The sequence below is a fragment of the Gallinula chloropus genome (genome assembly GCF_964237585.1).
Source record: "Gallinula chloropus genome assembly, chromosome: 27".
NCBI lineage: Eukaryota > Metazoa > Chordata > Aves > Gruiformes > Rallidae > Gallinula > Gallinula chloropus.
The window spans coordinates 1,996,525-2,019,037 of record NC_140112.1 but is presented as its reverse complement, the minus strand read 5'-3'; the positions used below and the strand labels follow the sequence as shown (position 1 = coordinate 2,019,037).

General features: G+C 50.6%; 1 protein-coding gene across 1 annotated transcript in view; it reads left to right on the top strand.

The window, feature by feature from the left end:
* Nucleotides 1-561: 561 nt before the first annotated feature.
* The window catches only part of IPO9 (importin 9), a gene marked incomplete at its 5' end in the record, with an annotated part of 35,035 nt that continues 13,083 nt past the window's right edge, over nucleotides 562-22,513 (top strand). Inside the window, 13 exons of the mRNA XM_084275893.1 lie at nucleotides 562-790; nucleotides 8,506-8,567; nucleotides 9,238-9,324; nucleotides 9,745-9,946; nucleotides 11,240-11,328; nucleotides 11,586-11,672; nucleotides 13,875-13,994; nucleotides 14,854-14,963; nucleotides 16,874-16,923; nucleotides 17,587-17,738; nucleotides 19,203-19,301; nucleotides 19,993-20,099; nucleotides 21,376-21,515. Coding sequence (XP_084132019.1) covers nucleotides 562-790; nucleotides 8,506-8,567; nucleotides 9,238-9,324; nucleotides 9,745-9,946; nucleotides 11,240-11,328; nucleotides 11,586-11,672; nucleotides 13,875-13,994; nucleotides 14,854-14,963; nucleotides 16,874-16,923; nucleotides 17,587-17,738; nucleotides 19,203-19,301; nucleotides 19,993-20,099; nucleotides 21,376-21,515 — 1,534 coding nt within the window. The remainder of the gene's footprint in view (nucleotides 791-8,505; nucleotides 8,568-9,237; nucleotides 9,325-9,744; nucleotides 9,947-11,239; nucleotides 11,329-11,585; nucleotides 11,673-13,874; nucleotides 13,995-14,853; nucleotides 14,964-16,873; nucleotides 16,924-17,586; nucleotides 17,739-19,202; nucleotides 19,302-19,992; nucleotides 20,100-21,375; nucleotides 21,516-22,513) is intronic.

Here is a 22,513-nt window from a genome sequence, read left to right as displayed (position 1 = left end):
TGGGGGTTCCCTGGACAAGGACAGCCCTGAGCCCCAGGGTCAGAGGGGCTGCTTGTGGCCCTCGCTGCTGGGTCCTGCCACGACGGGCACTCCCCGCGCCTGGGGAGATGCTCGAGCCTGAAGGACAAAGGGGCCGCCGCTGCTCCTGGTGCGGGGCCCGCAGGGTCCCTGTAGTGCCGAGGCAGCGCCCGGACTCCCGTGCAGCGCCCGCAGGGGCTCTCCGGGGCAGCCGGCCCTGCCCGGGCTCCCGCACAGCGACCGCAGAGGCTCTCCGGGGCAGCCGGCCCTGCCCGGGCTCCCGCACAGCGCCCGCAGACGCTCTCCGGGGCAGCCGGCCCTGCCCACACCCCGTGCGCGCCCCCGCGTCCGGCCGCGCCCCCGTGAGCCGCCGCCGCTCCCGCCGCGCTGCCAGGTGGCGCTGTGAGCGGCGCGTGAAGCTCCCCCCACCCTCGCGCCTCCCCCCGCCCGTCCCGGCGCGGCGCCGCTGCCTCGTCACGTCCGCGCGTGCGTGCCCCTGCGTTTGGCGCGCGCGGTGGCCCCCGGAGCCCGCGCGCAGCGGCGATGGCGGGCGCGGCGGCGGGAGGGGGCGGCGGAGGTGGTGCCGGCGGCGGCGGCGGCGCGGGCGGTGGCGGCGGCGGCGCGCCGGGCCCAGGGCCGGGGCCTGGCCCAGGGCCGGTGGCTCAGGGGTTGAAGGAGGCGCTGGTGGAAACGCTGACGGGGATCCTGTGCCCGGTGCAGGCGGTGCGCGCCGCCGCCGAGGAGCAGGTGAAGGTGCTGGAGGTGACGGAGGGTGAGTGAGGGGCGGGGGGGGGGGGGGATGGTGCCCGGGTGGGGAGGAGCCGTGGCCGCTTTTCCCTTCAGCTCTTCCCGGTACCTCGTGGCCGCGCGTTGGCCTCGGCCAGGACTTCCAGCCCCAGCGCTCGGGCCGGCCGGCAGCAAGCGGCGGCGGCTTCTTACCGCCGGCGTGTGCCCCAGGGCACCAGCCGGGCCGCCTCTGGCCCGCGGCGGGAGCGGGCAGAGCCCCAGCGGGGTCTCTGGGCGCTGCTCTGTCAGTGGGCGGCGGGGTAACGGCCCCGGCACAGCGCGGTGGGGGGTGTGGACTGAGCTCGCCGCCCGTAGGGCGCGGAGGGGCAGGTGGGGTGGGGAAGCGGCAGGGCTGTTGCTTTGGGCGCCTCTTCCCACCTGAGCTGAAGCTGAAGCAGGGGGAATGGGCAGCCCCTTTTCAGTGTCTGTGGGGACAGGACAAGGGGCAATGGCTGCAAGTTGGAGCACAGGGAGTTCCACACCAAGCTGGGGAAGAACTTTTCCCCAGTGAGGGTGAGGGAGCCCTGGGACAGGCTGCCCAGGGAGTGTGGAGTCTCCATCTCTGGAGAGATTCCAGCCCCGTCTGGACGCCGCCCTGTGCAATATGAGCTGGGGAGCTGCTTTGGCAGGGGGGTTGGACCCCAGGAGCTCTCCAGGTCCCTTCCAGCCCCTGGGATTCTGTGATTCTGTGATTCATGGGGAGCCTTGTTGCTGTGCAGATCCTCTCCCCCTCTGGGCACGTGTGTCCTTGTGCGTGTCCATGTTCTGCAGGTCATCATGTGTACACGATGTGGTTTAGGCTGAGTGTGGTCAGGGTGTAGCTGTACCCATGTCTGGGGTGACACCCCTGTGCTGGGGCTCCACAGGCTGGTGTGGAGGTCGAAGGAGAGCGTGACACTGGAGTTGAGTGGCAACGGGCCTACAGCTTTGACAAGACAGAGTTTCAAAGAACAAGGACCCCCAAATTCAAACTGTGTCCTGAATTATTCTGTTACTCATCTGGCCTTTTCATGGTGCCACTAAGCTAGCTCACGTGCTTGCTGCTTTTCCTGGGTGGAAGCTACACTTAAAACTCTGTTGATGGTAACGTTTTATTTCACTTCAGCTTAAATCCAAGACCCATCCCGAAGAACCAGAATCTGTAGAAACTACTGGAAGATTTGCAGGCAGCCTGCTGTGATAGGAGCTGGGGGCTGGAGAGTGTGGCACTCTGGCCCTTGCCCCTAAATCGTGACTCCATCAGCAGAGGGGTGGCAGCAGGGACAGGGAGGGGATTGTCCCTCTCTGCTCTGCCCTGTGAGGCCCCAGCTGGAGTCCTGTGTCCAGAGCTGGGGCCCCAGGACAAGAAAGATGTGGGACTGGTGGAGAGGGGTCAGAGGAGCCATGAGGATGCTCAGAGGGCTGGAGCAGCTCCCCTATGGAGAGAGGCTGAGGGAGCTGGGCTGGGTCAGCCTGGAGAAGAGAAGGCTGTGGGGGGACCTCATTGCAGCCTTCCAGTCCCTGAAGGGAGCAGAGAAACAGGAGGGGAATGGGCTTGTTAAAGGGCAGAGACTGGCAGGACAAGGGGGATGGATTAAAGCTGAAGGAAGGTGAACACCCTCTCATGCAGTTTGCAGGTGGCACCAAACTGGAGGGGAAGACAGTTGATGTCCTTGAGGGCAGGGCTGCCATCCAGAGAGCCCAGCAGGAACGGGCTGGGGAACCTCCTGAAATTCATCTATACAGAGTTCTGCACCTGGGGTAGGAGAATCCAGCACAGGGATGCAGGTCAGGCACTGCATGGCTGGGGAGCAGCTCTGTGGCAAAGGGCCTGGAAATCCTAGGTGGCTGGTCAGCAGGACAGGGCCAGCGGCGTGCCCCAGCAGCCACCTGCATCCCAGGCTGTATGAGCAGGCTCAGAGGCACTGAGCAGCCCTCTCTAGTCAGATCATAGAATCCCAGACTGGTCTGGGTTGGAAGGGACCCCAAGGGTCACAGAGCTCCAACCCCCTGCCACAGGCAGGGCCACCAACCTCCAGGCCTGGAGCTACACAAGGTTGCCCAGGGACCACAACTAGAATACTTGTCTGGTTTTGCTCTCACTCCCCCAGTACAAGAAAGAGGGTGGCAAGCAGGAGTGAGTTCAGCAAAGGGACATCAGGGCATCTGAGGAACTGCAGCACTCACCACGTGAGGAGCTGCTGGGGGAAAGGCATTTTCCAGCATGGAGAAGAGGGTTTTGGGGGTGCAGGTGACAGCAGCTTCTGATAACTATGGGGAGATTGTCAAGACACTGTGGGGTAGGAGAAGTTGAAGGAAAGAATAGAAACAAGAGGTTCAGACTGGATATGAGAAATTTTTTCACTGTGAGGAGAGCCCAGCTTTGGAGCAGATTGTCTGTAGAAGCTGTGATGTTTCCATCCTTGAGTATGTCTTTGGTATGGAGAAACTTGAAAAAACCAAGAGGAGGAGGAATTAAAGAAATACCATGTTGCCCCCACTGTATTGTTGAGGTCAAGAAATGTAGATAATGTCTGTCAGAAGTACTTTAAAGAGAACAAAAAAGTATCATTAAGCAGAGAAAAGAAGATGCTGAAAGAGGAGTGTAATAGAAAAGTACACAAATATCAGCACTTGTAGTGGAAAAGAAATGAAGGTAGGAAAAACCTGGAAAAATCACAGAATCCCCAGGTTGGGAAAGATCTTCGAAGACCATCAAGTCCAACCATTCCATCCTGAGCTAAACCAGATCCCTCAGTACCTCATCTCCCCTCTGTTAAACACCCCCAGGGGTGAAGACTCACACTGGAGAGTCCATGGCAATTGAAGCACCAGTAGAAGTGGTTTCACTCACTGGTTTACTTGAAGCAGGGAGTGCTACAGGATGGACCCCCAGGAGTTTTAGAGAGACTCAAACATTCAATTAATCTGCTATGAATTGTGCTGTAAAACTTGCTACTTAAGGCCCCTTAAGGACCAGATAAGTGTAAGTTAGTAAATGTGGGAGAGTTTTTAGGAAGGGCTCTATGGTGAGGAGTGGAGGGGTGAATGTTGGGGTTGTTAGGGCTGAGTTGGTGTGGCTTTTACCCTTCCTCTAACACTTAAAATTATGTCAAGAGTTGGAATGAGTAGAGCAGGGCACATGAGATTGTTGTGTCAGAGTCAGTGTGTGTTTCCTAGAAGAACTCTTTGAAGGAGTCCTGGGACTGCCAGAAAGCTTTCAGAAAACTCCTTTACTGAAACCTCTGGAAGAAACTAAACTGCTGCAGACAGCTTTTGAATTAAGAACTGATTAAAAAGCTTGAAGACAAGAGGTAGAAGTGACTGGTTGTGTTTCATGCTGCAGGAAGATAATCAAGAGTCCCACCTGAAACTAGACTGCTCAGCTCATCTGTAAATGGTGTGGAAGAGAGTGGATAGTGGTGTGGCAACGTTGTGTGGCTGGGGTGAGCATCAGTGGCAAAAAATACAGGATTAATGATAAGAGGGTGCAAAGAGCAGGTGTTGGTCAGCAAATAGTGCTGGGGGGAGGAGGAGACAGCCCAGAAGATCCTTGGAAAAGTAATGGGCTGTCCTGACTGTTGTCACTGGGAGAAGAAACCCCATTGTCAGTGTGGAGAATTCCCTGAAAATCCCCATTCAGTGCTCTGCTGTGCTCAGAAGCCAAATGGACCGTTAAGGAGGGAACAGAGAACAAAAGCATGACATGAATTCCTCATGCTCCTGCAGTGGGAGTGGTGCATGCATTACTGGCCTGCTGCTCTCTGGAGTAAAAATGCAGCACAGGCACATTCACAGAGTGTGGAAAAGCTTCTGTTCTCAGGAGGAACACATGGATGCTGAACTGGGAAAGGGCAGAGAGGGATGCTGTAGAATCCTAAGTGATGGAGCAAGTGAGTGAGGAGTGATTAGCTGTGACTTCTCATGAAGCTGAGATCAGATGGAAATGAATCCCAGACAAGAATGAAGTTTCTTCATTCTGCTTGAATGGGATGAATGAAGAATGAAGGGGAAACAAGCAGGTTGTTTCCCCTGGTGTGCAAACTGTGCAGCTCCTTGCTGTTGGCTGTTAGAGGTGCAAATAGTTTCAAATCAGTTTGCCATCCCTGGGAGAAGGAAAACTTGAGAACCACTGAACACTCTGCTCAGAGGCACCAGGAGGTTCCTCACACCAGGATTTCCAAGGGGGGTGCTGGGGGAAGCATTGCTCTGCCCTCACCTTGTTCCTTAAGCTGCTTGCAGGTTGGGTTGTGTAATGTGGTTAATTAAGCCAGTGCAGCAGTTGTGGGTGCCCCGTGCAGGGGTTAGTTGGGTTGAGAAGGTGCAGTCAGGCTCCCCAGGGTGGGTTGGGGGTGGATCTTGCTGGTGCTTGTCAGAAATAAACAGTCAGAGGTGAGCCTCTGGAGCAGGCTGAGCCTCTGGAGCAGGCTGAGCCTCTGGAGCAGGCTGAGCCTCTGGAGCAGGCTGAGCTGGCCAAGAGGCATCTCCTGACTTGATATAGCTGTTCTGGGACATCAAATGAGACATCACCTCTGGAGAGAGGACACAGTGGCAGTTTCTTCCTGCCATCTCACCCTTTAGCACCTTCTGAAAGCATCCCCAGTGACTCAGTCCCTTCTGCATCCTCTGTCTCCTGAGGAAGTGTGGGAGTCGGTACCACCTGACAGCCTGAGGATGGGAGATGCAGCAAGAGGAGAGTTCACCTGGTGACCTGTGTTGTCTCTAGGTTTTAATGCAACACAAAAGCAATGCCTGGGACTGCTCAGGGGGAAGGGCAGCAGTCAGGAGCTGCAGGTTGTGCATGTGTCTGACTTGGCTGGACTCCACCAGGATTGTTCCTGGTGCAGTGGGGGTGGTGTTCCCATTCCCCTGCATCTGGGCTGTGCAGGTGATGTCATGCCCCACCTCTGATGGTATTGACACCACACGACTTGCAGATGATTCTATAACAGGGAGAAATAGACTCTTCATTTTAGTCTTCTTATTATTTAGTCTTAATTAGTCTTGGTCTTATTGTTATTTCCATTATTGTGTGGTGGTTGATGTAGAGGAGGAGCGGAGCTGGGAGGGTGTATGTGTGTGTGTGCCAAGTGATCCCTATGCCAGGCCCTTCATGAAAAGTTTCCACTCTTGATTTCACAGACTTTATTCTAGGAAGACCCCTTGATGTTTCTGATACCTGAAATTGCAGAATGTAAGTGGAGGAAGCACTTAGGAATAGTTGCATTTGAATTGGAGTTACCCACAGTAAAGATAGAAAGTGCCCAGTCAACAGGGCAAAACCCAGTAAGAACCCAGTTCGTGGAGGAAAGAGGGGCCAGTGAGCTGCAAGGATCAGAGTAATTGAAGTCTCTGGAAACAATCTTGGGCCAGCTTATTAAACAGCTTGCCAGTGTCTGTAGGATAAACAGATGCTGCACAGCTAACACTGTTTTATATCATGGAATCAAAAGGTTGGAAAAGCCCTTTAAGACCATCAAGTCCAACTGTCCCTTGTCCTGTGCTGACCCAGATCCCTCAGCACCTCATCTCCCCTCTGTTAAACACCCCCAGGGGTGGGGACTCAGCCCCCTTCCCTGGGCAGCCTGTGCCAGGCCCTGACAACTCTGCCAGGGAAGAACTTTTCCCTCCCATCTGCTCTGACCCTGCCCTGGGGCAGCTTGAGCCCATTGCCCCTTGTCCCATCTCCTGTCCCCTGGCTGAAGAGACCATCGCCCACCTCTCTGCACCCTCCTGGCAGGGCAGGGGAGGGGTGAGAAGGTCTCCCCTCAGCCTCCTCTTCTCCAGGCTCAACACCCTCAGCTCCCTCAGCTGCTCCTCTGAGGATTTGCCCTCCAGCCCCTTCCCCAGCCTGGTTGCCCTTCTCTGGACTCGCTCCAGGACCTCCATGTCCTTCTGATGGTGAGGAGCCCAGAACTGGACCCAGCACTCAAGGTGTGATCCTTTGCTTAAACAAGCAAGTGCTGGGTACAAATGATCTGGATTCATGAATCTGATTCCTGATCTGAATTTACTACAGGAGTCATGTATAAGTTAAGAACGTAGAGTTTGCTAATATTTTGAAGATGCACAGTTGGCTGAAAACCTGTGTATAGAGTCACTGTCATCAGCTTATTGTGAAACCCAAGGGGGTTTTAAGACAGAGCTCTTGGTGACTGGGCAGTGTGTACCCCTCTGGACTGGGGTGATGGCACTGCAGGCTGCTGGGAGAGCAGAGGTAAAAGGTGTTGGAGGTTTGGAGACACAGCCTGAAATCACTGAAATGAAATCTTGTGATTGAGTGCAGAGCAGGGGACTATGTGTAAAGGGGGAAACCAGTCTGCCTGTACCCAAATAGATGTAAAGACTGTAAAATGGGGTCACAGTGAGTTACAACTCCCTGAAGCCATCACATTTCCCCTGGCCTCACAGGTCCCTTACACCCTTTAAGAAGGGGCTGGAGTGTGATGCTGTGCTCAAGTCTGGAATATTGTGGACAGCTAGAAGAGTAATTACTGCTCTGGTTAAGAGGAGTATTATGCTAAGTACATCTTAGAATGAGGCTCCCTGCTTTTGCAGTTAGGATGAGAGGGCTTTTTTCTCTCTTTTTAAGGGTATGATCTATGAAGAAAGGATGAAGGAACTAAGCATGTTCAGCGTATGCATGGGAAAGTGAGAGGCAATTATCTCCCAACCCAGAAAAGCCTCTTACAAGTGAGGAGGATATTAAGAGAAACTCAGATAACCACATTTGTGAAGTGCTGGAATAGACTGCTCAGGGAAGTGGCAGAACTCCTTCTGGGAAGAATTTTCAGTCCGTTTTTGTAAGCCTGTTTATCCTGTCAGTGGGAGTCAAGTGTGCTAACAGGACCTCAGGGCATACCTTCTGCTCCATGGTTTCTAGACCTAAAACCTCAGAAATGTGTTTCTTAAGCAGACTGGCAACATTAGGTGAAGTATTTAGTACAGAGATCAGCTACCCAGAACTTAAAGTTGCAATTTTAAGCATATTTATCAAGGCAGATGGAATTACTCTACCAGAAGAGCTGCAGGGTTTATTTCCTGTGCTCATCAGCAGATTTGGTACAAGAGTTTTAATTCTGCCTTTGTTAGAGACCTTGCTTGGTGACTAAAAGATGCTCTTGGGTTTTTAATGGGCAGATTTTTTTACTGGGCAAGGTCCCACAGCCTGACCGATTGTACAAGCAGTTTGTGGTGTCAGTGTGCTCAGGCAGGGTTTGCTCAGGAGTCTGGTTTGGGAGAGCTAAAGTCCTGTTTCCAAATCCCTCTCCAGTAGAACCCAAGCTGTCTGAAAAGGGGACAGCTGGCTGGCAGTCCTTCTGCCTTACCCCTTCCTGGATCTTATCCCTGCAGCCCTCATGTGTGGACTTAGATTAACGATGCTTCTTTGTAGATAAGGTTGTTATTATTCTATTTTTAAAGTTATCAATCATTTGCTTGTTACTAACCTGCTTTGCAAAAGTTTTTTTGCCCACAAGAGAAAGAAATGAGATGCTGAGAAAATAAACCAGGTTTGTGCAGGGAGCACAAAGGAGAATTAAGGCTCATGATTCACTTGAGCAGCTACACTTTGGAATTGTCTCCTTCCCACATATGAGTCATTCAGTTGCTATGATGTCTTTCTCCAAAAATCCTGATGACTTTTACTGTGTGGGAATAAAAGCTGTGATACCAGTGTTTTTGAATACTTTTGATGATTTTTTTTTTCCCCTTTTCTTGCAGAATTTGGTGTTCATTTAGCAGAGCTGACTGTAGATCCCCAGGGAGCTCTGGCCATCCGTCAGGTGAGTTTACCTGGAACTGTAGAAAGAATTTTGCTGGTAGTTTCCTTGATTTTTAAACTATTCTCTCAGGTTTCCAGGTGAAAAAAAAATTGGAGGGAGCTTGCAATTCCTGCTTCTCCATTTTCTTTGACCTTTTTCCCAAGTCACTGCTTTCCCTTCCAACATTACTCAGGTGTTTGAAGCTTACCCCTTTTAAAATGCTGCTTTTTGGGCTTGAGCCTGGTGCTGAGACAGTCCTGTGCTGGGAATCACCCAACTTGCTAGGTGGATGGTAGGTATCAGCAAGCAGAAGTGGGGCTTGTCTCTGCAGCAGGTTTTTCTGTGGGTGTTTTCCTCCCTAAAAAAAAAAAGAAGTTTAGGTTCTGTATTTCTTTTAGCTTCTGAGTGGCCCATTTCTTGTGCCTTTTATAGGTGTGGAAATAAATCTTCTGCCATGTGTCAGTGCTCTACAGACCATCAGTGCTCACTGATTGACCTTCAGTTCATCTTTTTACAGTGGTAGCTGGTTTGGTTTTTTTTTTTTGGGTTCATCTCACAGAGATTTTGCAATTTTTGCAAGCCCTGTTGCCCCTCTAAAAGCAACATGATGGGATGGGAGACTGAGCAGATGGGTCGAGGGTGATGTGGTTGCAAGTTTTGTTCTTGATTCTTGGTGTCTCTCTTAATACAGCTAGCCTCTGTCATTTTGAAACAGTATGTGGAAACTCACTGGTGTTCTCAGTCAGAAAAGTTCAGACCTCCAGAGACCACAGAAAGGGTAAGATTGGATTACATGTTGTGTACTTTAGACACTTTATCCATCATTATTAATGTTGTAGGTGGTTTCAAAGGTGTGGGTGCCCTTGTGTGTCATGAGGATTAATGGCTTCAGTTCAGCTTTTCTGATGTTTTCCACTTTGAAAATTGGTTCTTCCCTGGCAGAGCTGTCAGGGCCTGGCACAGGCTGCCCAGGGAGGGGGCTGAGTCCCCACCCCTGGGGGTGTTTAACAGGTGGGTAGATGAGGTGCTGAGGGATCTGGTTTAGCTCAGGATGGGAATGGTTGGACTTGATGATCTTCAAAGATCTTTTCCAACCTGGGGATTCTGTCAGGATACAGTCATAGGGATAAAAATGTCTTTCAGTTAAATTGCTTTCTGACTGGGGATCTGTTTTGCTGAATAATATTTTCCTCTCCAGGCAAAAGTTGCCATCAGGGAGCTTCTCCCCAGCGGGCTGAGGGAATCCATCAGCAAAGTGCGCTCGAGCGTCGCGTACGCTGTCTCCGCCATCGCACACTGGGACTGGCCTGAAGCCTGGCCTGAGCTTTTCAGTCTCTTGATGGAGATGCTGGTCAGTGGAGATGTCAACGCAGTGCATGGAGCCATGAGGGTGCTTACAGGTACGTGGGGGTGTGTGTGAGCTTCAGCAGGGCCCATGCAGGAAGCAGTTCAGGCTTTTCCAGATGCTGAGAGTCTCTCACCCATCACTGCAAATTGAAGACATTGGAGTTTGCTACTTCTGCTGGGCATGATGCCTGTTGGTCAGTGTTCAATTGGATGCTCTGTAGATTCCATGAAAGCTGAGGATGAAGCTCCAGCTCTACAGGTTATAGCTCAAAAGGAATTTAGATTCCAGCACCCTGTTTTCCAGATACCCACAGTTTTTAGTGTGATATTTTTCTGCTTACCTTCAAGGATTGCTGTGGGTAGGCTGGGTGACACTCATCTAGTCAAGTATGAAGCAACATGTTTCCAGCACTTAGTGTTCCCAGAGATTCTCTTGTTGCTGTTGCCTCCACATGTGGACTGGCTGACAGGCAGGACACTGCACTGCCATTCAGAGAGACCTGGCCAGGCTGGAGAGCTGAGCAGGGAGAGACCAGATGGGGTTCAACAAGAGCAAGTGGAGAGTCTGGCATCTGGGGAGGAATAACTGCTGGGATCAGGACAGGCTGGGGGTGAGCTGCTGGAGAGGAGCTCTGTGGAGAAGGACCTGGGGGTCCTGGTGGGTGACAGGGTGGCCATGAGCCAGCAGTGTGCCCTGGGGCTGAGAGAGACAATAGGATCCTGGGGGCATCAGGAGGAGTGTGGGCAGCAGGTGACAGGAGGGGATCCTCCCCCTCTGCTCTGCCCTGGTCAGGCCCCACCTGGAGTGTTGTGTCCAGTTCTGGGCTCCCTGGGATCAAACAGACAGGGATCTCCTGGAGAGAGTCCAGAGGAGGGACAGAGATGATGAAGGGCCTGGAGCATCTCCCCTGTGAGGAAAGGCTGAGGGAGCTGGGGCTGTTCAGCCTGGAGAGAAGAAGACTAAGGGGGGACCTTATTAATGGTTATCAAGATCTTCAGTATGGGATGCAGGGGGAATGGGCAGCCCCTTTTCAGTGTCTGTGGGGACAGGACAAGGGGCAGTGGCTGCAAGTTGGAGCACAGGGAGTTCCACACCAACCTGGGGAAGAACTTTTCCCCAGTGAGGGTGAGGGAGCCCTGGGACAGGCTGCCCAGGGGGTGTGGAGTCTCCATCTCTGGAGAGATTCCAGCCCCGTCTGGACGCCGCCCTGTGCAATATGAGCTGGGGAGCTGCTTTGGCAGGGGGGTTGGACCCCAGGAGCTCTCCAGGTCCCTTCCAACCCCTGTGAGTCTGTGATTCTGTGATTCTATCTGTTTTCTTAGAACTTCCCTTTTCCAATTTCTAGAGTTCACACGAGAAGTGACAGACACACAGATGCCACTTGTTGCTCCTGTTATTCTTCCAGAAATGTACAAAATTTTCACAATGGCAGAGGTATGATCTTTACTATTAAGCTGGTACTGAATGGCATTAGTGGGAAATGTTTCTTGGAGCAGAGGAATGCCAGATTTAATGGTTAAGCTGTACTGTGGAATGAGTTACGCTTAAAGAATGTTGTTGAGATGATAGTTGAAGGCAGTAAAATGTTGACATCAATGATAAAAGGGAATGAAGTTAAAGTGAAAAAGAAATACAATTAAAAGAGAATAAAAGTATCTTGCTCCTGATCTGTTGTTTAAACTTCCCTCTAGGTGTATGGGATTCGCACGAGGTCGCGTGCAGTGGAGATATTTACCACCTGTGCCCATATGATCTGTAACATGGAGGAGCTGGAAAAGGCAAGAGTTTAACTTCCTGTACAGCATACACTGAGTGCAAACTGTGTGAGGTGCTAAGGAATTGTTAGTATGAGAATGAAAGGCTGGGGAGTTATGTACTGTGTCAGGTGTAATCCTGGGGAAGGGCTGGCATTGACAGATGGGAAGTGGCTAACTCCCTCCTTCACATGCACACCTTGGTACTGGGGCTTCATTTCCATCATTGAGTTTAACTTGTGACATATCAACAGCCCTGCTTGTAACAGCTCAGAGGAAGGGGAGTCAGTGTGGGAGGAGACAGTGTATCATCCCTTTGTTTGGAAATCCTTACCATAGCTTCCAGTCTCCAGGTGAACCAGGTGTCCTGATAAACTGCCAGGTCTTGGCCATCTGGGTGACCATGAGCAGTTTTTCTGGCCCTTGGGCTTGGTTTCAAGGTCTGGAACTTCTCCAGCAGTTTCTGTAATCTGATTGTTCCTAAGGGGGGGGTTGGAAACCAACCAAAATTTTAAAAGAACATTTTAACCACTGTGTGGTTAAGCAGCTTTATACCAGAGTCTCCTGTCTGGCTGTGAGCATGTCTGTGTTTCATGTGGCCTTTGAAAGGTGGGCCCCCAGCAGATAACTTGTTCTTTATAACCTTTTGGAGGGTGAGGATGGGAAAAGGTGACTGTCAGTCTAGTGGCTGGCTGTTGCTGAGCTGCTCTATCTGCTGTTTACTCTCTGTTTGCACAGGGAGCCATTCAGTGCAGGCTCCTGGGAAGTTCTGATAATTGCCTGGTATCTGTGCTGCCTTGACAAGGTTACTTAGGCAATAACATCATGCAGCTGGTACCAGTATCCAAAAGATAGTAGTGGCTTGTGCTGGAGTTGGACTGAAAGTGTCCTTTACATGATGTACAGAACATCTTCATGAAATCACCAGGTTGGAAAAGCCCTTTAAGACCATTGAGTCCAACCATCCCTGTCCTGTGCTGACCCAGATCCCTCAGTACCTCACCTACCCGCCTGTTAAACACCCCCAGGGGTGGGGACTCAGCCCCCTCCCTGGGCAGCCTGTGCCAGGCCCTGACAACTCTGCCAGGGAAGAACTTTTCCCTCCCATCTGCTCTGACCCTGCCCTGGGGCAGCTTGAGCCCATTGCCCCTTGTCCCATCTCCTGTCCCCTGGCTGAAGAGACCATCGCCCACCTCTCTGCACCCTCCTGGCAGGGCAGGGGAGGGGTGAGAAGGTCTCCCCTCAGCCTCCTCTTCTCCAGGCTCAACACCCCCAGCTCCCTCAGCTGCTCCTCAGAGGATTTGCCCTCCAGCCCCTTCCCCAGCCTGGTTGCCCTTCTCTGGACTCACTCCAGGACCTCCATGTCCTTCTGATGGTGAGGAGCCCAGAACTGGACCCAGCACTCAAGGTGCAGCCTCCCCAGTGCCAATTTTCCAATGACATTTGACTTGGGGGCAAAAACCTAAAAATACAAAAGAGAAGAGGCAATCTCTTTATAAATTGCTACGGTGGCATTTCACAGTGGATGTAAACATACAGCCTGGCTGTCTCAGCTATGGAGTTATGAGGAATATTCTCAGTGAAAACATTTTTGTCCAGTATTACTGCTCTGCCAGGCACTGCTGATGGAGTCCTTCCACATCTGGAAAAATACTTGCTGTATTTTCCTAGGCAGAGTCATCATGGTGATCTTCAGGCCAGTTGTTGATATTCAGCTCACAAAGAGCTTGTTTGGTTTGGGGGAGGGTGGCTCAGGAGGGAGATAAATGCTGTCTGCAGGGTTCTGTGTAAGTGCTGGGGTGTGACAGTGTCACCCCAGGTTGTTTTTATAGCCCGGAGGGGGGTCTGGGTGGTTGGGAGCAGGGCATGATTCATCTAATCAAATGAAAGTGCTGCTTTAGGAAGATATGCACTGCTCCTGAGGCGCTCCAAACTGGATTGTCTGGATCTCTATTTAGGGATTAGCTTAGATGTAGGTGTGTGTTTTGTAACAGATTGTGCTCTCTGGTTTTGAAGGGTGGGATTCAGCTGAGCTCAGTTCCCAGCAGGAGGAGAGAGCTGTGCTGATGTCTGAAAGAGTTACTTCCTCTGACATTCCACAGTTGCCATGAGTCCTGCTTCAGTTTTATAGCAAAAAATTGCAATTTCTGTTACTTCTAGTGCTTTACTTGTCAGACTTGAGGACTCAGTATGTAGTACTCACCTGTGCTTGCATTTTATATCCAGGGTGCAGCCAAGGTCCTCATCTTCCCAGTGGTGCAGCAGTTCACAGAGGCCTTTGTTCAGGCCCTGCAAATGCCTGATGGACCTACATCAGACAGTGGGTTTAAAATGGAAGTCTTAAAGGTAAGTCACTTAAGGCCAATTAGATAAACAAGAACTGAATGCAAATACACTGTCAGATGTGCTGGAAAACAGCGATGCTGCAGTACATGTCACCTCTCCTACTGCCACACCTCTCTCTCCTGCCACACAGCATTGAAATAAATAGTTCTGTCTGTACTGAATGTATCTGTGATGAGTTCCATAGGGATCTGCCCATAAAATCATAGAATCCCAGACTGGTCTGGGTTGGAAGGGACCCCAAGGATCACAGAGCTCCAACCCCCTGCCACAGGCAGGGCCACCAACCTCCAGGCCTGGAGCTACACAAGGTTGCCCAGGGCCCCAGCCAACCTGGCCTTGAACACCCCCAGGGATGGGGCACCCAGCCCCTTTCTGGGCAGCCTCTTCCAGCCCCTCACCACTCTCCCTGGAAAGAACTTCGCCCTAATATCTCACCTAACCCTTCCCTCCTTCAGCTTCACTCCATCCCCCTTGTCCTGCCAGTCTCTGCCCTTTAAAAAGCCCATTCCCCTCCTGTTCCTCTGCTCCCTTCAGGGACTGGAAGGCTGCAATGAGGTCCCCCCACAGCCTTCTCTTCTCCAGGCTGAACCAGCCCAGCTCCCTCAGCCTCTCTCCATAGGGGAGCTGCTCCAGCCCTCTGAGCATCTCCGTGGCTCCTCTGACCCCTCTCCAACAGCCCCACATCTTTCTTGTACTGGGGCCCCAGCTCTGGACACAGGACTCCAGCTGGGGCCTCATGAGGGCAGAGCAGAGAGGGACAATCCCCTCCCTGTCCCTGCTGGCCAAATGAACCAGCAGCTGTGATGTGACTGTTTGCTGATGGTTTTCCCTGTCTGATTGATACTCTTTCTTGTTCCAGGCTGTGACAGCACTTGTGAAGAACTACCCGAAGCACATGGTTTCCTCAATGCAGCAGATCCTGCCCATCGTCTGGAACACCCTTACAGAAAGTGCTGCCTTATATCCTTTGTAGTTTGAACTAGAATAGATCATGACAGGCTGTCTCATACATAATAACAACCTGAATTTAGCTGAAGAGCATGGAACATGGAGTAGTCTGCTGTGACAGACAGATCATGGGTATGGTGTAGATGCACCACCACGTGTTCCTGCTAATTCACTGTGCTCTGATAACTTTCTTTTAGCTTAAAAGTTGTGTGTGATGAATGATGTGAGTACCTGTGTTGTACTGGCTGTAGAACTCTGTGGCCCATCTCATTCTTTCTGCATTATCATCTTAAAGAGATGTCCCAGTGTGAGGACTTTAGGTAGAGGAGAATCTTGTCACAGCAGGACTGACAGCTGGTCACACTGGCTGCTCAAGTTGATTTGTCTTTTGAATTTTCTAATGGGTGTTAACTTCACTGCACAGCTGCCTGTGCAAGAGGGGTTCTCTTGGTAGCTTTTGTAGCACTGGCAAACCCACAAGTCATAGAATCCCAGACTGGTCTGGGTTAGAAGGCACCCCAAGGATCACAGAGCTCCAACCCCCTGCCACAGGCAGGGACACCAACCTCCAGGCCTGGAGCTACACAAGGTTGCCCAGGGCCCCAGCCAACCTGGCCTTGAACACCCCCAGGGATGGGGCACCCACCCCCTCTCTGGGCAACCTATTCCAGCCCCTCACCACTCTCTCTGCAAAGAACTTCCCCCTAATATCTCCTCTCACCCTTCCCTCCTCCAGCTTCACTCCATCCCCCTTGTCCTGCCAGTCTCTGCCCTTTAACAAGCCCATTCCCCTCCTGTTCCTCTGCTCCCTTCAGGGACTGGGAGGCAGCAATGAGGTCCCCCCACAGCCTTCTCTTCTCCAGGCTGCACCAGCCCAGCTCCCTCAGCCTCTCTCCATAGGGGAGGTCAAATCTTTCCATATTGGTAATCCAAAATTTGCTTATTAAAGCTTTTGTAATGATCCAGGGATTGTAGAATACTGAGCTGCCTTGTAGCTTTTCCTGAATTTTTGTCATAAACACCAAAACTGGACATGGTGTTGTAATAAGAGCAGTAACAGCATAAAGGTTGACTGAGTTTTTTTCCTCTAATTTATGAGTGTTCTCCTACAGAACGTGGATCCAGACGTTTTTATATCCAAGCTGCCTGCACAGTCTTGTGTTTCAGATCCTGCTGTGTGTTGGGTGAGAGGATTGTAGAGAGGAACACCATAAAATAATCTTAGTTCTGGGGTAAGTGGAGGCTGTCTCAGTTCCAGGTTAGCTGGTTTTTGGGAGGACTGGAGTTCTTCTAGAGAGCTCTTCAAATACAAGTTGCTGCTTGCTGAAGTTTTGCTGGTGGGTTTCTTCTTCCTGCCTTGGTTCCCACTGTAGATCCTGCTGGAAGAAGCCTTTTCCTTCCTTCCCTTGTGTTGGCTTTGGCATTTGTTGGACCTTCAGCTCACTATCCCCAAGGAAGCCTCCTTCATCTCCACCCACACGTTAGTCTTTTACCCCTTCTCAGGGTTGGAGGCTCTTGGAGAGGCACCTAACAAGGTGCAGAGCCAACATGAGGTAGCACGTGGGATCATGGGGTGGCTCCTCAGTCTTTGTCAGCAGGGAAGAGTTGAAATGGATCATTGTTCCCCAGAAAGAATTGGGTCTGAGGGGTTCTGTTCTTGCAGAGGTTTAAGAGGAGTGAAGTTTTGGGTTAAGTGAATCCAGTGATGTGAAGGCTGCGTGACAGCCATGTGGAAGTGCACAAAGCCAGGACCTTCTGGGGCTTGTCTGCTCTCTGAAACACAGGACTGTGTGTGTAAAGTCAAAGGGGTGGTTTTAAGAAAGAAAACTCCCCCAATTACCAGGAATTTTAAAGTAGAACAGAGTAATTCCTAAATAGATGCAGCTCTTTAGAAACACGTGTATTTACTTAACTTGGCTCACTTATGTGAGAACAGAAGTGAATTACACAGAAGAGGTGGAGGACCCTGTGGATTCTGATGGTAAGAACTTGTTAAACTGCACTGCTGCCTTCTCTTCTGAATCATAGAATTGCATGGGTTGGAAGGGACCCCAAGGATCATGGAGTTCCAATGCCCCTGCCACAGGCAGGGCCACCAACCTCCAGGCCTGGATCTCCTCTTCTGAGGAATGGACTTCCCTGGTATTACTGCTGTCAGAACAGTGAGTGAAACACTGTAGGAGATGGTGCTTAAAGTATGGTTATGGTGTTACAACAGTGTCCATCACTTCTTTGCAAGTTCCATGTGATTGGGATCAACAGAGCTGCATCATTTCAGTTTCCTTAAGACTCAAGGAATGAGCTCTGTGATCATTTTGAGGTAAAAGAATTCAGGGAGAAAAGAAAACCAAACAGGTTTTAGGTTGAGCTTGATGAGTTTTCATGAGGGGTGTGCCATGAGGTGGGAAGGGAGCAGGTAGTGATGGGGTCAGACATCCTCCTGGGGTGCTGCTGCCCACCCCTTGCTAGTTCAGGAGTAAGAAGAAACATCATCTTGTCAGACAAGCCAACCTTTCCTAATTCTATCTGACACCTTTTAGACTTCTCTATATGTTAGCATACCCAGTCATGGGGTTTGTCTTCTGCCTTGCTGTGTGTTGGCATATTCCATCATGTTCTTTTGTTGTCTGACTCCTTTGTCCAGGTGAAGTGTTGGGCTTTGAAAATCTCGTGTTCAGCATATTTGAATTTGTTCATGCCTTGTTGGAGAACAACAAGTTCAAGAGCACAGTGAAGAAGGCTTTGCCAGAGCTCATCTATTACATCCTCCTTTACATGCAGATCACAGAGGAGCAGGTGAGCACGTTTCTCTTGTGTAGGAAGCAAATGAAATGAGAGATTTACAATGTCTTAGGGAGAGTTTCAGCATGTGGAAGCTTCTGTAATCTTCCAGGCTGGTCTGTCACTTTGCTGTGCCAGGAGTCAGGCAGGAGCTCACAAATGTTCCTAAATGGGGGAACATGGACAGCAGATCACAGACCCATAGAACGTTTGGGTGGGAAAGGACCTTAAAGATCACCAAGTCCCACGCCCCTGCCATGGGCAGGGACACCCTCCAGTAGCTCAGGGTGCACAAAGCCCCATCCCACCTGGCCTTGAACCCTGCCAGGGATCCAGGGGCAGCTGCAGCTTCTCAAGGGCTCCCCACCCTTGGAGTACAGAATTTTTTCCATTTATCTGATGTAAATCCCAGACTGGTCTGGGTTGGGAGGGACCCCAAGGGTCACAGAGCTCCAACCCCCTGCCACAGGCAGGGCCACCAACCTCCAGGCCTGGAGCTACACAAGGTTGCCCAGGGCCCCATCCAACCTGGCCTTGAACACCCCCAGGGATGGGGCACCCACCCCCTCTCTGGGCAGCCTCTTCCAGCCCCTCACCACTCTCTCTGGAAAGAACTTCTCCCTAATCTCTCATCTCACCCTTCCCTCCTCCAGCTTCACTCCATCCCCCTTGTCCTGCCAGTCTCTGCCCTTTAACAAGCCCATTCCCCTCCTGTTCCTCTGCTCCCTTCAGGGACTGGGAGGCTGCAATGAGGTCCCCCCACAGCCTTCTCTTCTCCAGGCTGAACCAGCCCAGCTCCCTCAGCCTCTCTCCACAGGGGAGCTGCTCCTCCCCTCTTTCAGTTTAAAAACATTGCACCTTGTCCTGTCACAACAGAACCTGGTAAAAATAACCCCCCTTTATATATAGAAAAGCTGAGATAATGTCTCCCTGGAACCTCAACCTCAGCTCTCAAGTTTTCTTTCTTCATTCCTATGTGAAGTATTTTGCTGTGAAAATGAGGGTTATCTTGCTAAAAGGGTTAACCAGTTTCTGTGATGGTGAAAAAAACCTGTTCTAGTGTTGTGAAATAATTTGTACTGAAATTCTGCCTGGCTCCTGGCCTCCCAAGCCTGACAGCTGTTGGCTTTTTGTTCAGGTGGGCATGCATAAAAATGGGCAATCAGTTAAAGATTCATTTGCTTCCTTTCCTCAACTGTGTGGCATTGATTCCATGTCACTCATGAGTTCTGTCAAATCCTGATCTCAGCTGAGGAGCAGAACAAAATGAGCTCAGAACAGAGAAGGTGTCTTCTTCTCAAAGGTTTCTTCAATAGAATATGAGAGATATCACTGAGGATTGGGATTCCTTATGGCAGAGAGAAATTCTGGAAGTGGTTTTCCAAAACTGAGATGATTTGGAACAGAGAAGTTCCTTTTTCCACTGGGTGTTCTGAATTTCTCTCCCACCCTGTCCTTCTTGTCTCCTTCCTGTTTCAGATCAAAGTTTGGACTGCAAATCCCCAGCAGTTTGTGGAGGATGAAGATGATGATACTTTCTCCTACACAGTGAGGATTGCTGCCCAGGATCTCTTGCTGGTACGAAATGTGTTCAACATTTAGATGCAAGCAAAAGAATAACAACAGATAAAAGTAGCTTCATTCCCTCTCTGCTCTGCCCTAGTGAGGCCCCAGCTGGAGTCCTGTGGCCAGAGCTGGGGCCCCCAGTACAGGAAAGATGTGGGACTGTTGGAGAGGGGTCAGAGGAGCCACAAAGATTCTCAAAGGGCTGGAGCAGCTCCCCTACAGAGAGAGGCTGGGGGAGCTGGGCTGGTTCAGCCTGGAGAAGAGAAGGCTGTGGGGGGACCTCATTGCAGCCTTCCAGTCCCTGAAGGGAGCAGAGGAACAGGAGGGGAATGGGCTTGTTAAAGGGCAGAGACTGGCAGGACAAGGGGGATGGAGTGAAGCTGGAGGAGGGAAGGGTGAGATGAGAGATTAGGGGGAAGTTCTTTGCAGGGAGAGTGGTGAGGGGCTGGAAGAGGCTGCCCAGAGAGGGGGTGGGTGCCCCATCCCTGGGGGTGTTCAAGGCCAGGTTGGCTGGGGCCCTGGGCAACCTTGTGTAGCTCCAGGCCTGGAGGTTGGTGTCCCTGTCTGTGGCAGGGGGTTGGAACTCTGATCCTTGGGGTGCCTTCCAACCTAGACCAGTCTATGATTCTATGAAGGGCATGTGGAGAAAGGGCCAACTTTTAAAAGTCTGTACAAACACACGTTATCATTTCCCTCTGCACAGGATGTGGCTGCTGATTTCCAGAACGAGAGTGCAACTGCTTTGGCTGCAGCAGCTACAAGACACTTACAAGAGGCTGAGCAGGCTAAAAACAACGGGGCTGAGCACTGGTGAGGAGAAGAGGCAGCAGGGAATGACCCCCATACAAATGGCAATCTGTGTGGCAGCAGTGGGGACAGCACAACTGAAATGCTTTGTTGTGTCATGGCACTGCTACTCATGGACAAGGGATGGAATTTGAGTCCTCTGAGTAGAAGAATAAGGAAGTACAGCAGTTTGTGAGCCAGATGATGAAATCTCCATGTGGAATATTTCAGACATTCCTAGCACAACTCAGCTGTGTCCAGGCTCCTTCCCTCCCTTCCAGACATCATTGGAACTGATAATTAGTTATACTCAATCTGAGGAGAAATTGGCAATACTTTTCACTTAATGGAGCTCAAAATTTCAAGTGTAACTTCTTGTGCTTTATGTCAGAAGAGGTAAAGGTGCCCAATGCAGATCTGCATGTTCAGTTTTTGAACTTGAAAACTGCAATTGGTACCTTGACTTGAGGATTGGAGGAAGAAGCTCAACTGTGGGATCACCCAGTTGCTGTGCTGCAATTATTCTCTCTTGGGTTTACAGTGAATTAGTTGAGTGTTGGTGCTTATTTTGAGTATTAGTGTCAGAGTTGTCACTGTAGAGTGAGCAGCACCTGACTGCCTGAATTGTGATAAGATTTAAAGTAGGTTGTTTGCTTCACAAATGAAACCAAAGAGAAGTGGTATTAGCCCTTAACCCTGTTTCATGATAATTAACAAAACCTAATGTAAAAAGTAGACATATTTGAACTTTTTCTGTCCCAGGTATCTCAGTGCTTCTGCCACAGAATCACCAAGTCCAGCTGGAAATGGAAACCTTCACAGAAAAGTCTTGTTTCTTTTTTATGTATTTATTATGGGAACAAAACTGGTACCCAGTTACCCAGCCAGTATTTTAGGAAGGGATTAAGAACACTGCCTGTCCTGGCTGAGTTTCCAAGTGCCCAACTTGGTGAATTTTGTAGATCATAGAATCCCAGCCTGGTCTGGGTTGGAAGGGACCCCAGGGATCACAGAGCTCCAACCCCCTGCCACAGGCAGGGACACCAACCTCCAGGCCTGGAGCTACACAAGGTCTGGCTGTGCTGGTTCTGAGCAGTCGACCTCGTGGACTGGAGGCAGCTTCCTCTTTACAGCCATTGAGATGTTCATTTCATTCAGGACCCTTTTCAATTCTCTGCTTTGGGACCAAGAAAACAGTTGTGGTAGCTTAAATAAAACAAATGTCATGGTTTTACCTCAGACCTTTTTATTTATTGAGATGGTACTGGGGGGAATAACCTAAATCCCAATTCTTTTGCAGGTGGAAAATACATGAAGCTTGTATGTTGGCCCTGGGCTCTGTGAAGTCTATTATTACAGACAATGTGAAGAATGGTAGAATACACTTTGATATGCATGGCTTCCTGACAAATGTTGTTCTTGGAGACCTCAACCTTTCAGGTACAGTGACTCTTGCTGAGGGCCAGACCTTGGAAATCTCTGATAGACAAAAGTGTCTGCTGAGTCAGGCTGCTGTGTGGGCGCTTCAGCTGATATTCTTAGCTGAGCAGGATCTCTGCAGGCTGCTTCTTTCTATGTGACCTTAGAGCAGTGGGCAAGAAAGTCAAAGAACTTGTTGAAAAACACTATGACAGTCCTTGGGAATAATGAAAATTGGAGAAGTTTAAGTCAATCTGAAGATTATTGGTGAGTCCATGTTAAGTTGGGTCAGTGAAGAAAAACAAATTGCTGGATGCTTTCATCAGAAAACCCATTTCCTTAGTCTGTGCCCAAGAAAGGTTTTGTCTTTTCTTGAGTTGATTTTGAATGAAGAAATACTATGCAAGGTATGCAACACATTTAAAAAAATAGGCTATTTACATGTATTTACACACATCTCATAGGTGGTATTGGGTTGTCAGTGAGGGGTTGTGGTCAATGGGTCAATGTGTCCAGGTGGAGGCTGGTGACAAGTGGTGTCCCCAGGGGTCTGTCTTGGGACCGGTGCTCTTTAACATCTTTATCAGTGACATGGATGATGGAATTGAGTGCACCCTCAGCACGTTTGTTGGTGACACCAAGCTGAAGGGTGTGGTTGACACAAGAGAAGGAAAGGAAGCCATCCAGAGGGATCATGACAGGCTGGAAAGGTGGGTCTGGGTGAACCTAATGAGGTTCAACACAGCCCATGGGTCCAGTCTGTTCAGATCCCTCTGAAGAACCTCCCTCCCCTCAGGCAGATCAACACTTCCTCCTAGTTCAGTGTCATCTGCAAACCCACTGAGGGAACATCCAATCCCTTCATCCAGGTCACTGATAAAGATGTTGAGCAGAACTGGACCCAGGACTGAGCCCTGGGGGTGCCACTCGTGACCGGCCTCAGCTGGATTTGGCTCCACTCACCCTTTGGGCCCATCCAGCCAGTTTCTAACCCAGCTGAGGGTCCCCCAGTCCAGGCC